At 38.0% G+C, this 15,276-nt stretch overlaps 3 protein-coding genes across 3 annotated transcripts; 2 read left to right on the plus strand and 1 right to left on the minus strand.

Moving 5' to 3' along the window:
* Positions 1–1,003: 1,003 nt before the first annotated feature.
* Positions 1,004–1,972, minus strand: LOC110906701. Its single transcript, XM_022151799.1, has one exon. The coding sequence runs from the start codon at positions 1,970–1,972 to the stop codon at positions 1,004–1,006; it is 969 nt and encodes a 322-aa protein (XP_022007491.1).
* A 7,267-nt stretch (positions 1,973–9,239) lies between these two features.
* Positions 9,240–10,851, plus strand: LOC118486461 (protein FAR1-RELATED SEQUENCE 5-like). The gene is made up of 3 exons (XM_035982934.1): positions 9,240–10,005; positions 10,085–10,318; positions 10,598–10,851. The coding sequence occupies exons 1-3, from the start codon at positions 9,240–9,242 to the stop codon at positions 10,849–10,851; spliced, it is 1,254 nt and encodes a 417-aa protein (XP_035838827.1).
* A 143-nt stretch (positions 10,852–10,994) lies between these two features.
* On the plus strand, positions 10,995–12,189 carry LOC118486462. Its single transcript, XM_035982935.1, has 2 exons — positions 10,995–11,152; positions 11,202–12,189. The coding sequence occupies exons 1-2, from the start codon at positions 10,995–10,997 to the stop codon at positions 11,830–11,832; spliced, it is 789 nt and encodes a 262-aa protein (XP_035838828.1). The 3' UTR covers positions 11,833–12,189.
* The last annotated feature ends 3,087 nt before the right edge of the window (positions 12,190–15,276 follow it).

Consider the following 15,276-nt stretch of genomic DNA (forward strand, 5'->3'; position numbering starts at 1 on the left):
CGAAACATAAGTTAATAATCCTTTGCTTTTCACATTTGTGATGGAATCTAAACTCAGCGTTTACATCAACTTGGTTTTGAAGGATCAGAGTGAGGATCTCCATTACCAGAGTGAAAAGATATGGAGACATAGGGTCCCCCTGGCGTAGACCCCGCTTCCCCTTAAAATAGCCATGCAGATTCCCATTTATAGCCAAAGAGAAAGTAGTGGAAGTAACACACACCATAACCCATTTGATCATCTTCTGGTGAAACCTAAACCCACCTAAAATATTCTCCAAGAAACCCCAATCAACCGTATCATATGCCTTCTAAATGTCAACTTTAAAAGCACATCTCGGTGGTCCAAGGTTACGATGGTAATTGTGCATTAATTCCTGGGTAAGTAGAATATTATCTGATATCTTTCTACCCGGAATGAACGCTGACTGATTAATATTAACAATATCTTCTAGGCCCTCCTTAATGCGAGACGTGATAATCTTACTAATACACTTGTACAGAGTATTACAGCAAGATATAGGCCTATAATCAGTAACAGAGGCGGGAGTCTTTACCTTGGGAATTAAAGAGATAACCGTGTGGTTTAACTGATTTAGCAGCTTGCCATTCTCGAAAAAATCTTGAATCGCCATGCAGACATCCTTTCCAACCACATCCCAAGCCTTTTTAAAGAAGATAGATGTATAACCATCCGGAACTGGGGCCTTATTCCCGGCAATGGAGAACATAGCTTTTTTGATTTCATCCTCAGTCACTGAACGGACCATATTAGTTGCTTTAGTCGACGACAAAGTGCTCCGAAAAAGATCCGGACCGGGACTAATAACCACCTGTCCTACACTCCCAAACAAATTAGAAAAATGATCAACTAATACCTGGGCCACTGCTCCCCCTTCATGTAAATTACCACCAGTATCACGAATTGTGAATATTCGGCTCCGGTGATTTTTGGCTTTCACAACATTATGGAAGTATTTGGTGTTCGAATCCCCAAGTGTCAGTCAATCGACCTTAGATTTTTGTTGTAAGAAAAGAGCTTCATCATGAACTGCATCCTTGTATTTCTGAAGGAGAACACCATGCTTAGCTAGCACATCATCATTTGCCGGATCTTGATCCCTACGAAGCTGACATTCGTCCAGCTCCTTCCTTGCCATCTTCACATTCTCATGTAGGTTACCTTGCTGAAAAAATGGCTTTCTTAACGGGGTTTTCAACAACTTAAGTTTCATGACAACTTGATACATTCGAAACCCTGCAATATCTTTGCTCCAAATCTGATTTACTTCTTCCAAAAAGCCTTGTTTCTCAGCAATAAGATTCACGAATTTAAAGGGTCTCGGTTTATCTCTAGAAACATTCGGCAACTTCAGAATGCAGGGTGAATGGTCCGAGACCCGAAAGGGATGGAAGTATGCTCTAGCATTCAGAAATTCAGTAACACAGTTAATATTACACATGATTCGATCCAGTTTTTTTAAAATAGTTCCACTTTGTCGCTGATTATTCGTCCACGTATAGTGTACGCCCGTGCTATTAACATCGGAAACTTCTATGTTGTTGACACACTCTTTAAACTCACGAGATCCGATATTATAAGTGGAAGCACCCGTGCTCGTATCATCATGAAATAAGTAGGCATTAAAGTCCCCCATAATTACCCACGGTTTATCTTTCATAAACGAGTTATGACCACCCAGGTTGTGCCATAAATCTCGTCTATTTCTATAGTGGTTATCCGCATAAACAAACGAACAAAATAAAGATTTTCTGTCTAGTTTAAAAATTACTTGAGTGTGTATCACCTGATCTGTTTGCGAGAGAACCATAACATCAACCACATTTGGATCCCACCCAAGCATGATCCGAGTACCTTTTATACAGCAACTCGCATTCGTTGTCCAAAACCAAGCGTTAAAAATTTTCTGACAAACCTTTGACACATTCGACGAGTCCACATGCGTCTCCATAATAGCGCAAACCTAAACATGATTATCCACTACTACCTGCCGAACCTCCTTCTGTTTGAGGGAGCGGTTCAACCCCCTTATATTCCATGAAGCAAGGCTACCCATGGGCACCCGATGAACCAGGTGTGCTTGCACCCTCAGACTTTTTATCAATGTTGTTTCCCATATACTTCGGAATATCATCTAAAAGATTATCGACATCAGTATCATCGGTAAGTACCTCATCCGTGTTGTTGGGTTTTTCTTTTGATTTCAAAGTACCACCTGAATCCGCTCCCCCCACTTGTTTTCTCATCCAAATTAGCAGCGTCACTAGACAGAATCCCAAAGGGATTTGATGTTTGAAATCGGTTGTGGTTTGACTCCACATTCCCTGAATTAGACTTGGGTTTAACCACCGGCCGGTACGTAAATTTAGGCTTTTGGATCTTCACATTGACACCCTGATTGTTAGTTCTTTTAGCTTTCACAACCGGTTCCTGGAAATCATCCTTATTTTTTCTAGTTATCTCATTTTTATATTGAATAGGTTTCATCGGACATGAAGAATCTGCATGGCCGAATACACAGCATGAAGAACATCTCATCGGTTCCCAGTCATACTCAATCTTTATCTCCACTTTTGCATGACTATTCCCATCTAAGGATGGTATGGCCACAGTAATACTCTTCTGCAATTCTTTATCCGCATGAATCTCTACCAGAGCCCTTGCAAAACTGCTCCTACCCCATGATTCCGCACACATAGTCGCTGTATATGAGTCCAACATCTTTGGGTTTCCTATCTTCGATGCCAACAGGCTCAATCCATCCTCTGTGAAAGCAGTCAAAGGTATGTCATGCATTTTTATCCAAACTGGAACCGTTTTGATATCTTGTTTCTCAACTGTGACATTCGGAGACCACTCATTCAGGATAATAGGAACGTTCCTGATAGTCCATGGCCCATCTTCCATCAATTGATCCATTCCCTCTCTCGTTTTAAATTTAAAGAAAAAGAATCCTTTTGCGTTCATCATAAGTCTAGAGAGACCATACTTGACCCAATTGTTTTTCACAAAGTAATCTACAACCGGAAAGGCTAGACGTTTACCCAAGAAGTAACCATACAAGGTGTTTTCATATCTTTCACTCACCTGCTTAACCGACAAGATAGGGATGACAACATCAGCTCCTTCAACAGTTTCATTCAACTCCATCGATCTAAAGTTAATTTTGATTGGGTCCTTCTTTGACTTTACGATGTTAGCAAAAGATATAGGTTCCTTACCGTTGGTTGAAGCCGTCGGTATATTTCCAGATAAAGTTCCACTCTCAGGTTCTACTGCACATTTCTGCCATTTTATTGTTTAAAGGCCACTTCAATTGGCGAAAAATTGAAGAATCCTGCAATTCTGCACAATTGCCATTTGAATTGGCGAAAAGTGAACCTTTTTCTGCACAATTTCCATTTTAAATGGCGAAAAGTTTAACTTTTCTGCATAATTCTGCACAATTGCCATTTAAATTGGCGAAAAGTAGCTAATTAGCCAATATTATTGGCGAAAAGTTAACAAAACCTGAAAAGTACTGCACCAATATCCATTATGAATGGCGAAAAGAGCAAATTTGCTGAAAAGTACTGGAAAAGGAGTTCAAAAATATTGATAGGAATTGATTATTGTAATGTTGCCAATAAAAACTCCGTATTTTTTCATTAGTCTCATTCTAGGGGACCATTGTTCAAGTTCTTACTTTCCCACCACATTTTCTAAGTGTTAGAAAGTATCATAATTATTTTTTTTTATCAATTCTCCATTTGTAATGGCGCTTCGTTATAGTGGTGGTCCTCTAAACAGGGAGTTGTTGTTTCTTAGTGGTACAGGAGACCACAGAGCCGATTACATTTTTTCGTATCCTACGGCATTGGCAGACGATGGGTTATTACGAGTTAGAAGAGGAAACGAGAAGCTATGGAATTTTATTCGGCAGGAAAAACCCTTTCCACCCAAAGTAGCAGAATATATAACTTTGGCTGGTTTTGCTGGAGTTATCATGGTTGATAACTGAAGGATTGATAACGGGTTTATCCGCCTTAATAGAAAGATGGCAGCCTGAAACGTACACATTTCATATGCCATTCGGAGAGGTAACGATAACACTACAAGATGTGGAAGTCTTGTGGGGTTTAAAAGTTGACGGCCATGAGGTTTGTGGCACTGATGAGAGTTATACAAAATCTGAGATTCAGGAAAAATTTTATAGTTTAACTGAAATTTTTTTTGAGGATAAAGCTATTTTAAATAACAAAAAAAATTAACATGCCATATGTTTTAAATGCTTTAAATTCAATAGTTTTTTTTCGAAAATCCAACTGATCACGAATGTCTTCAACGCGCCAGGACAATTATTTATCTTCTAATTGGTTCTCATTTATTCCCAAGTTCTGGGTCTCAGTGGGTCGATATTAGATATATAGGCTTCTTAGAAGATTTGTCCATATGTGGGGCGTACAGTTGGGGAGGTGCGGTTTTGGCCTATTTGTATAATCAACTAACCCGAGCCACAAGTATTAGAACCCATGAGATTAGTGGTGCGGTGTTTTTGTTAAAATTATGGGCCCGGAAAAGATTGCTTTGCACAAAACCCAAGTTGGACAGAATCATAAACTCGAATAGACCGTATGGTGCTAGGTAATCGCATTTAAACAATGTTATATTATTTGTCTAATTAGTTATCATTTTTACTAGTTTATTTTTAAACTTACAAGTTTTCATATATATGTTATAGGTGGCAAGAGTTTAAATTGAGTCATACGGATACAACATCACACGTGTTGAAGGCACACCGGTCTCAATTTAATTCCTTGTCAGAGACCAACTTCATTTGGACCCCGTATGACGCGATTCTTTCAAGATTACTAGAAATGTGTCGAAGTGGTGAAGGTTGCTAGAGGAGCGAGACCTACCTTATTTGTTGGAATGTTGTGGAACTACATGCTCCAAGTCGGGTGTTGAGGCGGTTTCACATGTTTCAACCGATCCCTGATAATAGTCTTATGACGCAGGACACTTATCAGGCTCTTCACATTCCTGGACGTGTTGAGGGAAAAAATCATAACTGGCGCGATGAACACCATCTGTACATTGAGTCGTGGTTGTCTCGTCATCAAAGCGTTGTTGCCCAACCAGCATCTGATTCCATCATTGCCAGTGAGCAATATATGCGGTGGTATTCTTCGCATGGTCTTTTATTTATTGGTAACCCAAGGAACGATGTGCCAGAAGGACAAGGTTTTCCCAATGATGGTGGGAGGGTGCAAATGTTGGTAGGTCAACATATATTAAACTATAAAATAATTTATAATAGATTTTAAAAATATTTATGTACCCATGTGCAGGGGGAGTTTGCGAGCCAAGTTTTCCTGAGCAGTGGAGAAGAACATATTAGAAATATGGCTTCGTGATATATGGAATTTGGAAATGTCCAACACCCCCATATGGGTTACTGGCCGACGTTTGAGACGAATGCCATAGCTGAGGAACTTCCCCCCGTTACCCGACAAGTGCATAGGAATCGACCTCTAATGCGTCGTTTTCCAAATGTTTTTAAAACAAATACAGGAGCCGAACAAATTCATACCCCGTCTCATAATCAAATGGGCAGAGGGTCTGTTGGCTCGTTTGATGGGTTAATGACAGATAATGATCTAATGGAATTCGCTCAGACACAACCTTTCTCTGAGCTTATAAACTATTCGAATCCAAATTTTGAGGTGGGGGGTTCGTCAACACACGTCAACCAAGCCAGTCAACCCCAGTTTTTGTCTCCTAAATTTGATATCCCATTTTACAACGAGGATCCATTCACTGGCCTCGGGTTATTGAATCCACCGGTACAAAGAACACAACAACTAGGGTCGGAGACTGAATTCACGGTAAGGAGAAACATAGAGATTGACCTAAATGTTGAGGCGGACACCGATGATGTCAATGTATTCCCGCTTTGTAGAACAACACATACTAACGCCGGTAGGGGGCCTCCTTGTGGCACGTAGTTTGGGATTTTATGTTGTATATCTTGAATTATGTTGTATGACAAAATTTATATTGTAAGACAAATTTTAAATTCTTTTTAATTATGTTGTATGACAAAAATTTTTATTCTTTTTAATTACCACTACCTTGTCCACATATCTTAATTCATCTATAAATACCTCCCCCCATTCCACAACGCCCTTACCCTTTTCCACAACTCTTTACTCATATAATCGATAACAATATGGACACATCTTTTTGTTCTCAACCAGCTCCAAAGTCTGCAAGAATGACGGACCCGATTTGGAGGCGTGTAAGGCGGCCGTCCACGGCAGACATGCGTGGGTCGAGCTCGAAGAAAACCCCTGAAAATCCACCAGAAAATCAACCAGGAAATCCACCTGAAAACCCCAGCAGAGAAAGATTTTCGTAGTTGAAGTCGAAGAATCAGAAAACTGGTCCAAGGATGTAGAGTTTTATACTAACGGGGATGCCCCATTTTGCCATACTCATTTTATTACAAAAAACTAGATAGGGACTTTTGGGGTGCCCTACTAGGTTGCGAGTCCAACCGTTCGCTATCATCAATAGTAAATATATATTGTTTAATCTTAAATTTAAAGTTTTCTTACGGAAAACAATAACTAACTTTCTGAGTCTATTTCTTGTACAGCACGTTAGCATGGACAACGAGAATTATGCGTATTAGACAGTCAAAGCTTTTAAAAAAATCCAGCCGCAAAACTACGTTGGACAGTGTTACCGTCTAGTTTCAATGATGATATTATAGACGAGAAGTGTATATCAGCCATGGAGATGGCCGGAGGAAAACAACCATATCCTCCATTTTGGGAGGTTGAATATATTTATCTCCCGTTATGGATTGGGCAAACAGACTGGCTACTTGTCCGTATTGATTTGCCAACCAAGGTAATTACTCAATACTGGACTGATAAGAGATGGAGGAATGAAAAGCATCGTCAAGTGGCTCACTATATGGAGATGTTAACCTTTTTTTTCAGATGGTTTATTGAAAAAATTCATTTCTGGTCAAACTCCAACAACCCAACAAAGTATGATGTTTCTATTGGGTTAGTTGAAGTAGATGTGCCCCAAGACAAAGGTGACACTGCAAATGTCGGGGTTCTTGTCTGTTACATGATGGAGAAGTTGGTTAGAAACAAATCGTTGTTGATTGAAAACGATGTCGAAGACGCTTGTGTCAATTACCGACGCCACATGGCGGACGAGCTATATAAATGGCGTTGTGTTTAAGCCGTTTATGTTATTTGATGTTTACACTGTTTACGTTTAAGTACAAAGTTGGTTGTTTAAGCTGTTTAACGTTGTGGTTTAATTTATGGCTAATATTGTAAGTTTTTTATGTATTATTAGCATTTTTATTGTTACTATTATTATTATTGTTTTCATTATTTTTATATTTATTATTATTATTATTATTATTATTATTATTATTATTATTATTATTATTATTATTATTATTATTATTGTTGTTGTTGTTACTATTGTTAGTTTATTTGCAAGTATTGTGTGTATTGATTCTTTTACTTTTATGCTTTAGATGCTTAGACCGAACGGTATGGGGCTCGTCCCCGGGCCGTCCCCCCGTTTCGCTCCATCGCACACCATCCCCAAGGGGCTCATCGCGTCGCTGCCGTCTCCTCCAAGACGCCGGAGACGAGCCAAAAGTTTGAAAATTGGTGGGCCCCCTTTAGTTCTTCTCTCTCTCTCTCCTTGAATATATATTATTTTTTTATTAAAGTGGGTAGTCCCTCCACACCCTTGGGTAGTCCCCAAGGGGATGATCCTCCTCCCGTCGTGATGTGGCGCCTACGTGGCGGGTAGTCTCTTTGGGGACTATCCAAACCATACCCCATGGTCTTAGGGATGCAGGCTTTGGAGAGGTGATAGCAGAGGATAGGACAGAACAGGTTCTTTCATAAGGGTGTTGTTAAATTCACCCATAAGTCAACCTTTTTTTTTTTTTTTACTTTTTCTCTCAAGTCAACATCTTTATTTCAAGTTTCCATAAACTACTTTTTACAAAACAAGCTTTTAACCAATATTAAAAGTTTCCATAAACACATTTATGGTTAAACAACTCTTTTAAATTTTGAAGATGTTGATTTATAACACCCAATCTGCCTCCTTCCCTTCGATCCAAGTAATCTCAATTTTTTTTGTTAGCTTCAGTCTTTGTTAAACAACTCCGGCCACCAACACCCACCGCACACCTCCGGCCACCACCACCCACAGCACACCTCAGGCCACCACCATCCACCACAAACCTCCGGTCAATGGAAGAAGATAATTTTATGATGAGAACACCTCAATTTTTCACTAATCAGGTACAAACAAAAACTCAATGGAACAACTTTTTTACAACTAGATCCTTAAAATACAAGCTTTTTTTCACCAGATCTATAAAAAACAAGCTTTTTACCGGAACCGTCTTAGTTCGCCGGAGTTTCTATTGATATGGATGTTGACTAGTTTCTCTGGTGAAGTCGGCGGTAACCGGCGGATGATGACTGGTTTCTCCGGTGAAGTCACCGGAAAATTGTAACAACTCGGTAATGATGACTGGTTTCTCCGGTGAAGTCGCCGGAGTTTCTATTGATATGTCTTTCAAGCTTCAAGAATGTGCTTGTGTATGTAAGAGATATGGGAGGTAGAGAGAGAAACAATCTGTGAAGGAAAAATAAAGTGGGAAAGTGTGTGTATATAAATTGGTGAAGGTTACCATATGTTGATTTTTTATTTTGAGTTCTTTTTATATTTCAAAACAGACGAAAACTTTGATATTTTTGTCTTATTTTGGTGGCATTGTTAACATAAAATTATATAATAATGGAGCAACCTTTTAATTTATAAAATTATATATAATTTTTTTATTGAATTATTTATATATTGGTTGTGTTATTTCCAAATTTCATTTATAGGTATTCGAGTCTTGTGAAGAATTGATAAATTGGGTACAAAAGTTGGCATACTCAATCGGTGTTGTCGTCAACAAAAGAAGGTCGACTAGAAGATCTTGTGGTTTCGTGTATAGGGTTGTGCTCCAATGTGATCGTGGCGGCGAATATAAAGTTAAGGATTCAAGTAAAGTTACCGGCACCAAAAAAACTAATTGTCCTTTCGAATTAGAAGGAACATATTCAGATGACTATGATTGTTAGACCTTAAAGGTGACATGTGATCAACATAATCATCAACCTGTACTATTTATGGAGGGTCATCCATATGCAAAGCGGCTTTTCGAAGATGAATTTAACTTGGTTGCAGAATTGACAAGGATGAATGTGGCGCCACGTGATATTCTAGCAATAATTAAAGAGAGGAATTTAAGTAACGTGTCTACACTTAGGACTATTTACAACGCACGCAACAAAATTCGCATGGTCGATCAAATAGGCAAATCTCCAATGCAGGTTCTATTATCCCTTTTGCATTCTAATGGTTATGTTTATGAAATTACTACAACCGGGTTAAACGAATTAGAAAATTTATTCTTCATTCATCCGACATCATTTGATATTTGGCGTGCATTTCCACATGTGTTGATTATAGATGTCACGTACAAAACAAACCACTATAATATGCCTTTTCTTGAGGTTGTTGGTGTAACTTCAACCAGCAAAACATTTTCCATAGCTTTCGCCTTCATGCATAATGAGAAGATAGTTAACTATACATGGGTTTTAAACTGTCTAAAGTTGACACTAGACCAATGCATGCTCCCACGTGTTATAGTTACAGACAGGGAGATGGCACTAATGAATGCATGCAAAGAAGTTTTTCGGGATGCTGCTCATTTGTTTTGTAGGTGGCACATTGAGCAGAACCTCTTTAGAAGATGTAGGCAATCTTTTAGGTCAGTAAAGGCTTGGGAAGAATTTCTTTTGTTATGGAAGTCACTAGAAAATTCTACAACGTTGGAATCTTACACAGAAAATTACAGGCAACTTGAGACATTGTTGATCAAACATCCACGTATGTCTTCCATAATCACACAAAAGTATATATATACATCTTTTATATATATCTCATAATGATTTATTTTGATTTTCAGGTGTTTTAGCATATGTAAATGAAAGTTGGTTAAACGACTACAAGGAAAGGTTTGTTTCTGTCTGGATTGATCAACATCTCAACTTTGGAAATAACACAACCAATAGAGTAGAGAGTCAGCATGCAAAGCTTAAAAAATATTTGGACGGTTCGAATTCTAGTTTGGATAGATTTCTACGTTGTATTGACCGAATCGTGACGTCTCAACAAATAACAATTAAAGAAAGCTTGGAAAGTAGTAGAATTGTCCGCATTCATCAACATAACCTACGATGTTTCACACTATTGCGTGGTTTTGTTTCAAATGAGGCTCTCAAAATAATTCTTGAAGATCGTGAACGATGGAAGGATCGCCTGGTGCACTGTGATTGTCGACTTCGCACTAGTCATGGTTTACCATGTGCTTGCGAAATTTCAAAGTATATGACATCACGTAAGTATATTCATGTACATCAAATAAGACTCTTCATGTTAAAGTTTCAATAAAACAATATGTATTTGTATTTGCATGCAGATCAATATGTTTCCTTGGATTCGATTGATATTTTTTGGAAGAAGCTAGATATTTCACCATTGGTATCTTTTCAAAATGACGATGTTAGCTATGATGATGAACTACTACTTTTTAAAGAATACTTTAAGAAGCAGTCTAAAGATGGACAAAAAAGTTGGTTAAGAAAACTGAAGGATATCCTTTTTCCAGGCAAAACCGACATTCAAGAACCTCAAGTTCAAAAGAAAAAAAAACTCGTAGACGACCAAGCTTGAAGAAATCACAACAACAAAGTGCCAAAAAGGAGTCGGAACCTCAAGCTAAAAAAAAAAAAAAGAAAACTCGTGGACGACCAAGCTTGAAGAAATCGCAACAAGATAAGCCGGCCAGACATAGTTCATTCGAATTTGACTTCAACATGGAACCGATGATCGATTGGAACGAGGTCCCAGATAAGCCGGCTAGACATAGTTCATACATGATAGAATTGAACGAAGTGCCATTGACGAATCACTTGAATATAATGGGTGATATTCCAAAAGTCGCTCAAAGACTGAGTACCTTTAGAATGCAAAGGTTTGAGGATAAATCGTTCAAAGACTGAGTACCTTTACTGTGATTTTAGCGGAGCAGGCGATGAACAAGACACTCAGATTACCAATGAGGGCCAGGTGGTTCCACAGGCAACTAAGTTCAAGTATTTAGGATCGTTTGTTCAGAGTAATGGAGAGATAGACAGCGACGTGGCTCACCGTATCCAGGTTGGATGGTGTAGGTGGAGAGCAGCCACGGGGGTATTGTGCGATAAGAGGTTCCCTGATAAATTAAAAGGGAAATTTTATAGGGTTGCAATTAGACCCTCTATCGTATACGGAACAGATTGTTGGGCCATCAAGAAAATGCATGCTCGAAAGCTAGAGGTAGCAGAGATGAGGATGCTAAGATGGATGTGTGGGCATACTAGGTTGGACAAGATAAGAAATGAGGTTTTTAGGAAAAGACTAGGAGTCGCTAGTATTTCAGACAAGATAAGGGAGGGGAGATTGAGATGGTTTGGGCATGTCAGGAGGAGGCAGACGACAGACCCGAGTAGAATAGTTGAAACACTCACTGTAGATGGAAGGATGAGTAGAGGCAGGCCGAAAATGACTTGGGATGAGCGGATTAGGCAAGATTTGCTAGATTTGCACCTCTCTGAGGACATGGTCGAGGACAGAACTTCGTGGAGACGTAGGATTAAGGTTAAGGACTTTTAGGATTGTGGCCTGGTTTTTGGTTTAGGTTCTCGTCTTATGAGTTTAATTTTTCAGTTTGTATAAGGTGTGATATAGCTTTTATAAGTTCTCACATAGTCCTGGTGTCGTAATTTTACTAACACGTACTTATTCATTTATGTGTTTATTTTTATTCCCCCCTTTTTAGTAGTTGTGTGCTTATATAATGTCCCAGAAGCTTATGTCTTGATTATGGTTTATAGAGCCGGGGGTCTCACTGGAAGCAGCCTCTCTATCCCTGGGATAGAGGTAAGGCTTGCCTACATCCTACCCTCCCCAGACCCTATCAATAGCTCTGCTATAGGTGGGATTATACTGGGTATGGTTGTTGTTGTTGTTGTTGTATATTCCAAAAGTATTTCATCCATACATAACAAATATACGAAATGTTAAACCCGATGGAAATTGTGGATTTCGAGCACTAGCTGTTTGCCTCGGACTTGATGAACATGAATACTATGAGTACATTCGACAGCAAATGAGAGAAGAGTTACAAAATCGATATCATATCTACGCGGGCATTTTTTTCAGGGATGTAAATTCATTATATCATGACTTGTGTTTCTTTGGGTCGCCTTGTCCAAGAGAACACTGGATGAAAATGCCTGAAACAGGTGTTCTGATTGCCAATAAGTTTGGTGTAATCATCCATTCTTTAAGCATGTCAGGCAGTTTCACTATTTTCCCGTTTTGGAGTGATCCAGAAGAGATTCAACATCACAGAGCTCTTACAATTGGCCTAGTAAATGACGAGAACCATTATGTCATGGTGAAATTACAAGGAGGGTACCCAATGCCTATAATCACGCCTTATTGGAATTTTCGCAACATTAGCATGTCTGCGGATGGATGGGAGACCATGTATAGGTGGCGTCTAGAATTATATACCCAACTTGATCGTCGTGAAAGTGGTTTCTCGATCTAGGGGATTAAATGTTTTAATGTTTGCACGTTTACTGTTTTATTAGAGACTCATTTATTTATTAATATTGATATTAATACTAATAGTAGTATAACAAAATATAAAAAAAAGAGTAAACTGCCATTTTGGTCCCTGTGGTTTGGGCACTTTTTTCATTTTAGTCTAAATCTCAAACTTTTTACATCTGGGTCCCTGTGGTTTGTATTTTGTTGCCATTTTAGTCCAAAATTCAAAAACCCCGTTTTTTGACTTTTGCAACCTCCTATTTTGTCTTTTAGTTCAGGGGCATTTTAGTCATTTTGCTTTTCATTTAACATTTTCTTAATTAACATTTTCTTCCCCAAATAAATCATCATCATCCCCAAATAAAACCCTAACTGACTCTCTCTCTTCTCTCTCTATAAACAACATAAAACCCCAAATAAATCAACTACCAGACAAGCTTATCCGTGATACCGCGTGAAGAATATTGGCTGTCACCTATACATACATACATACATACATACATACATACATACATACATACATACATACATACATACATACATACATACATACATACATACATACATACATACATACATACATACATACATACATACATACATACATACATACATACATACATACATACATACATACATACATACATACATACATACATACATACATACATACATACATACATACATACATACATACATACATACATACATACATACATACATACATACATACATACATACATACATACATACATACATACATACATACATACATACATACATACATACATACATACATACATACATACATACATACATACATACATACATACATACATACATACATACATACATACATACATACATACATACATACATACATACATACATACATACATACATACATACATACATACATACATACATACATACATACATACATACATACATACATACATACATACATACATACATATCCTGGATCTATCTGTTCTCCACTGTATCTCATCCTGTAAAAACCCTAAATTCAATCCATTATGGTTGCTTCTTCAACAAGTATGAAGATGTTGATCTCGTTTCTCTTTCTATGCTGCCTCTCCACCTGTTTCTCCTCTCCTGTTTCCATTTCAGGTTTGTTTGTTTGTTTCTGGTTTCTGATGTGGTTTTATCCTGTTTTTAGGTCAAATCAACTTTTGATCTTTGATTTGTGTGTGCAGATGGTGTCTTCACATCTGAACCTTCAATCGATTTGTTTGTTTCTGGTTTCAGAGATGTGATTTTAGTTCAGAGTGGCGGTGGTGAAAAGGGGGAGGAGGTGGCGGTGGTGCTATAGAGAGAGAGAAGAGAGAGAGAGAGGGAGGAGGTGGCGGTGGTGGTGGTGCTATAGAGAGAGAGAGAGAGAGAAAAGAGAGAGAGAGCTGATTATGCAGATCTGGGTTTTATTGTTAAAAAAAATTAAATTTAAAAAATGACCAAAATGCCCCTGCACTAAAGGACAAAATAATCAGTTTTCAACAGTCAAAATAGAGGGTTTTTGGATTTTGGACTAAAATGGCAAAAAATGCAAACCACAGGAACCCAGATGTAAAAAGTTTGAGATTTGAACTAAAATGGCAAAAGTGCCCAAACCACAGGGACCAAAATGGCAGTTTACTCTATAAAAAAGTAACAAAATTATCATAAAATAAAATAAGATAAAAAATATAATCATTACTTTTGACTTTATAATAAAACATAATTATTACTTTTTACTTTATAATAAAATAATATAATCAAGTAGTTAATCATTACAAAATCATTACATAATTTGACTTTTGGGTATATTAATCCTTGTGATGGGTATATTTATCACACCCCTTTCATAAAACCTCATTGGTCACTGTTTTCAAAAGATTAAATCATTATTAACATAATATACCATTCATATATGTCAGGCTAGTTATTAATAGAATGTAATGAGTTTTCTTCTGGACACGTTTCAACCTGTAAAAAATTACCCGTTTTGACCCGTTATGCCCGTCTATTTTTTCAGTTCAAAGAAGTCCTTAGGCGGGAACTGGAAAGGGTCGAAAAGGAAAAGGAAGAATTCATCCATGACTTTACTGAGGTGAGTGCATTTACCATTGCTTTTAGCATACTAGTAAATTTACACGCAATCATTCTTTAACAGCGGGACTGTTTTAACGTGTTTCTGTTGAACATGATATCTGTAGGAGGACTACAACGATATAGTTGGCGGTTGCAAGGCGAAGCTGGTGAGGACTGGCTCCGGAGAGCAAAGATGGGGCTTGTTTTTTGCAAAAAAAGAAGTGATTGCGTTAGAATAGTATTTTATATATTTTTATGTCATGGACACCCGTATTCATAATAAAAGACTGGTGCTGAGGCGCAGATATCTTGTGGGTTGTAGAACTGTGATGTGTTGTTGATCTTTAATGCATTATGTGTGCTTCTAAATGTTACTCAAAGTTTGGTTTGAAATTCAATACAAAGTCATTC

Source organism: Helianthus annuus, chromosome 14 (assembly GCF_002127325.2).
Source record: "Helianthus annuus cultivar XRQ/B chromosome 14, HanXRQr2.0-SUNRISE, whole genome shotgun sequence".
In the NCBI taxonomy this organism is placed as follows: Eukaryota; Viridiplantae; Streptophyta; class Magnoliopsida; order Asterales; family Asteraceae; genus Helianthus; species Helianthus annuus.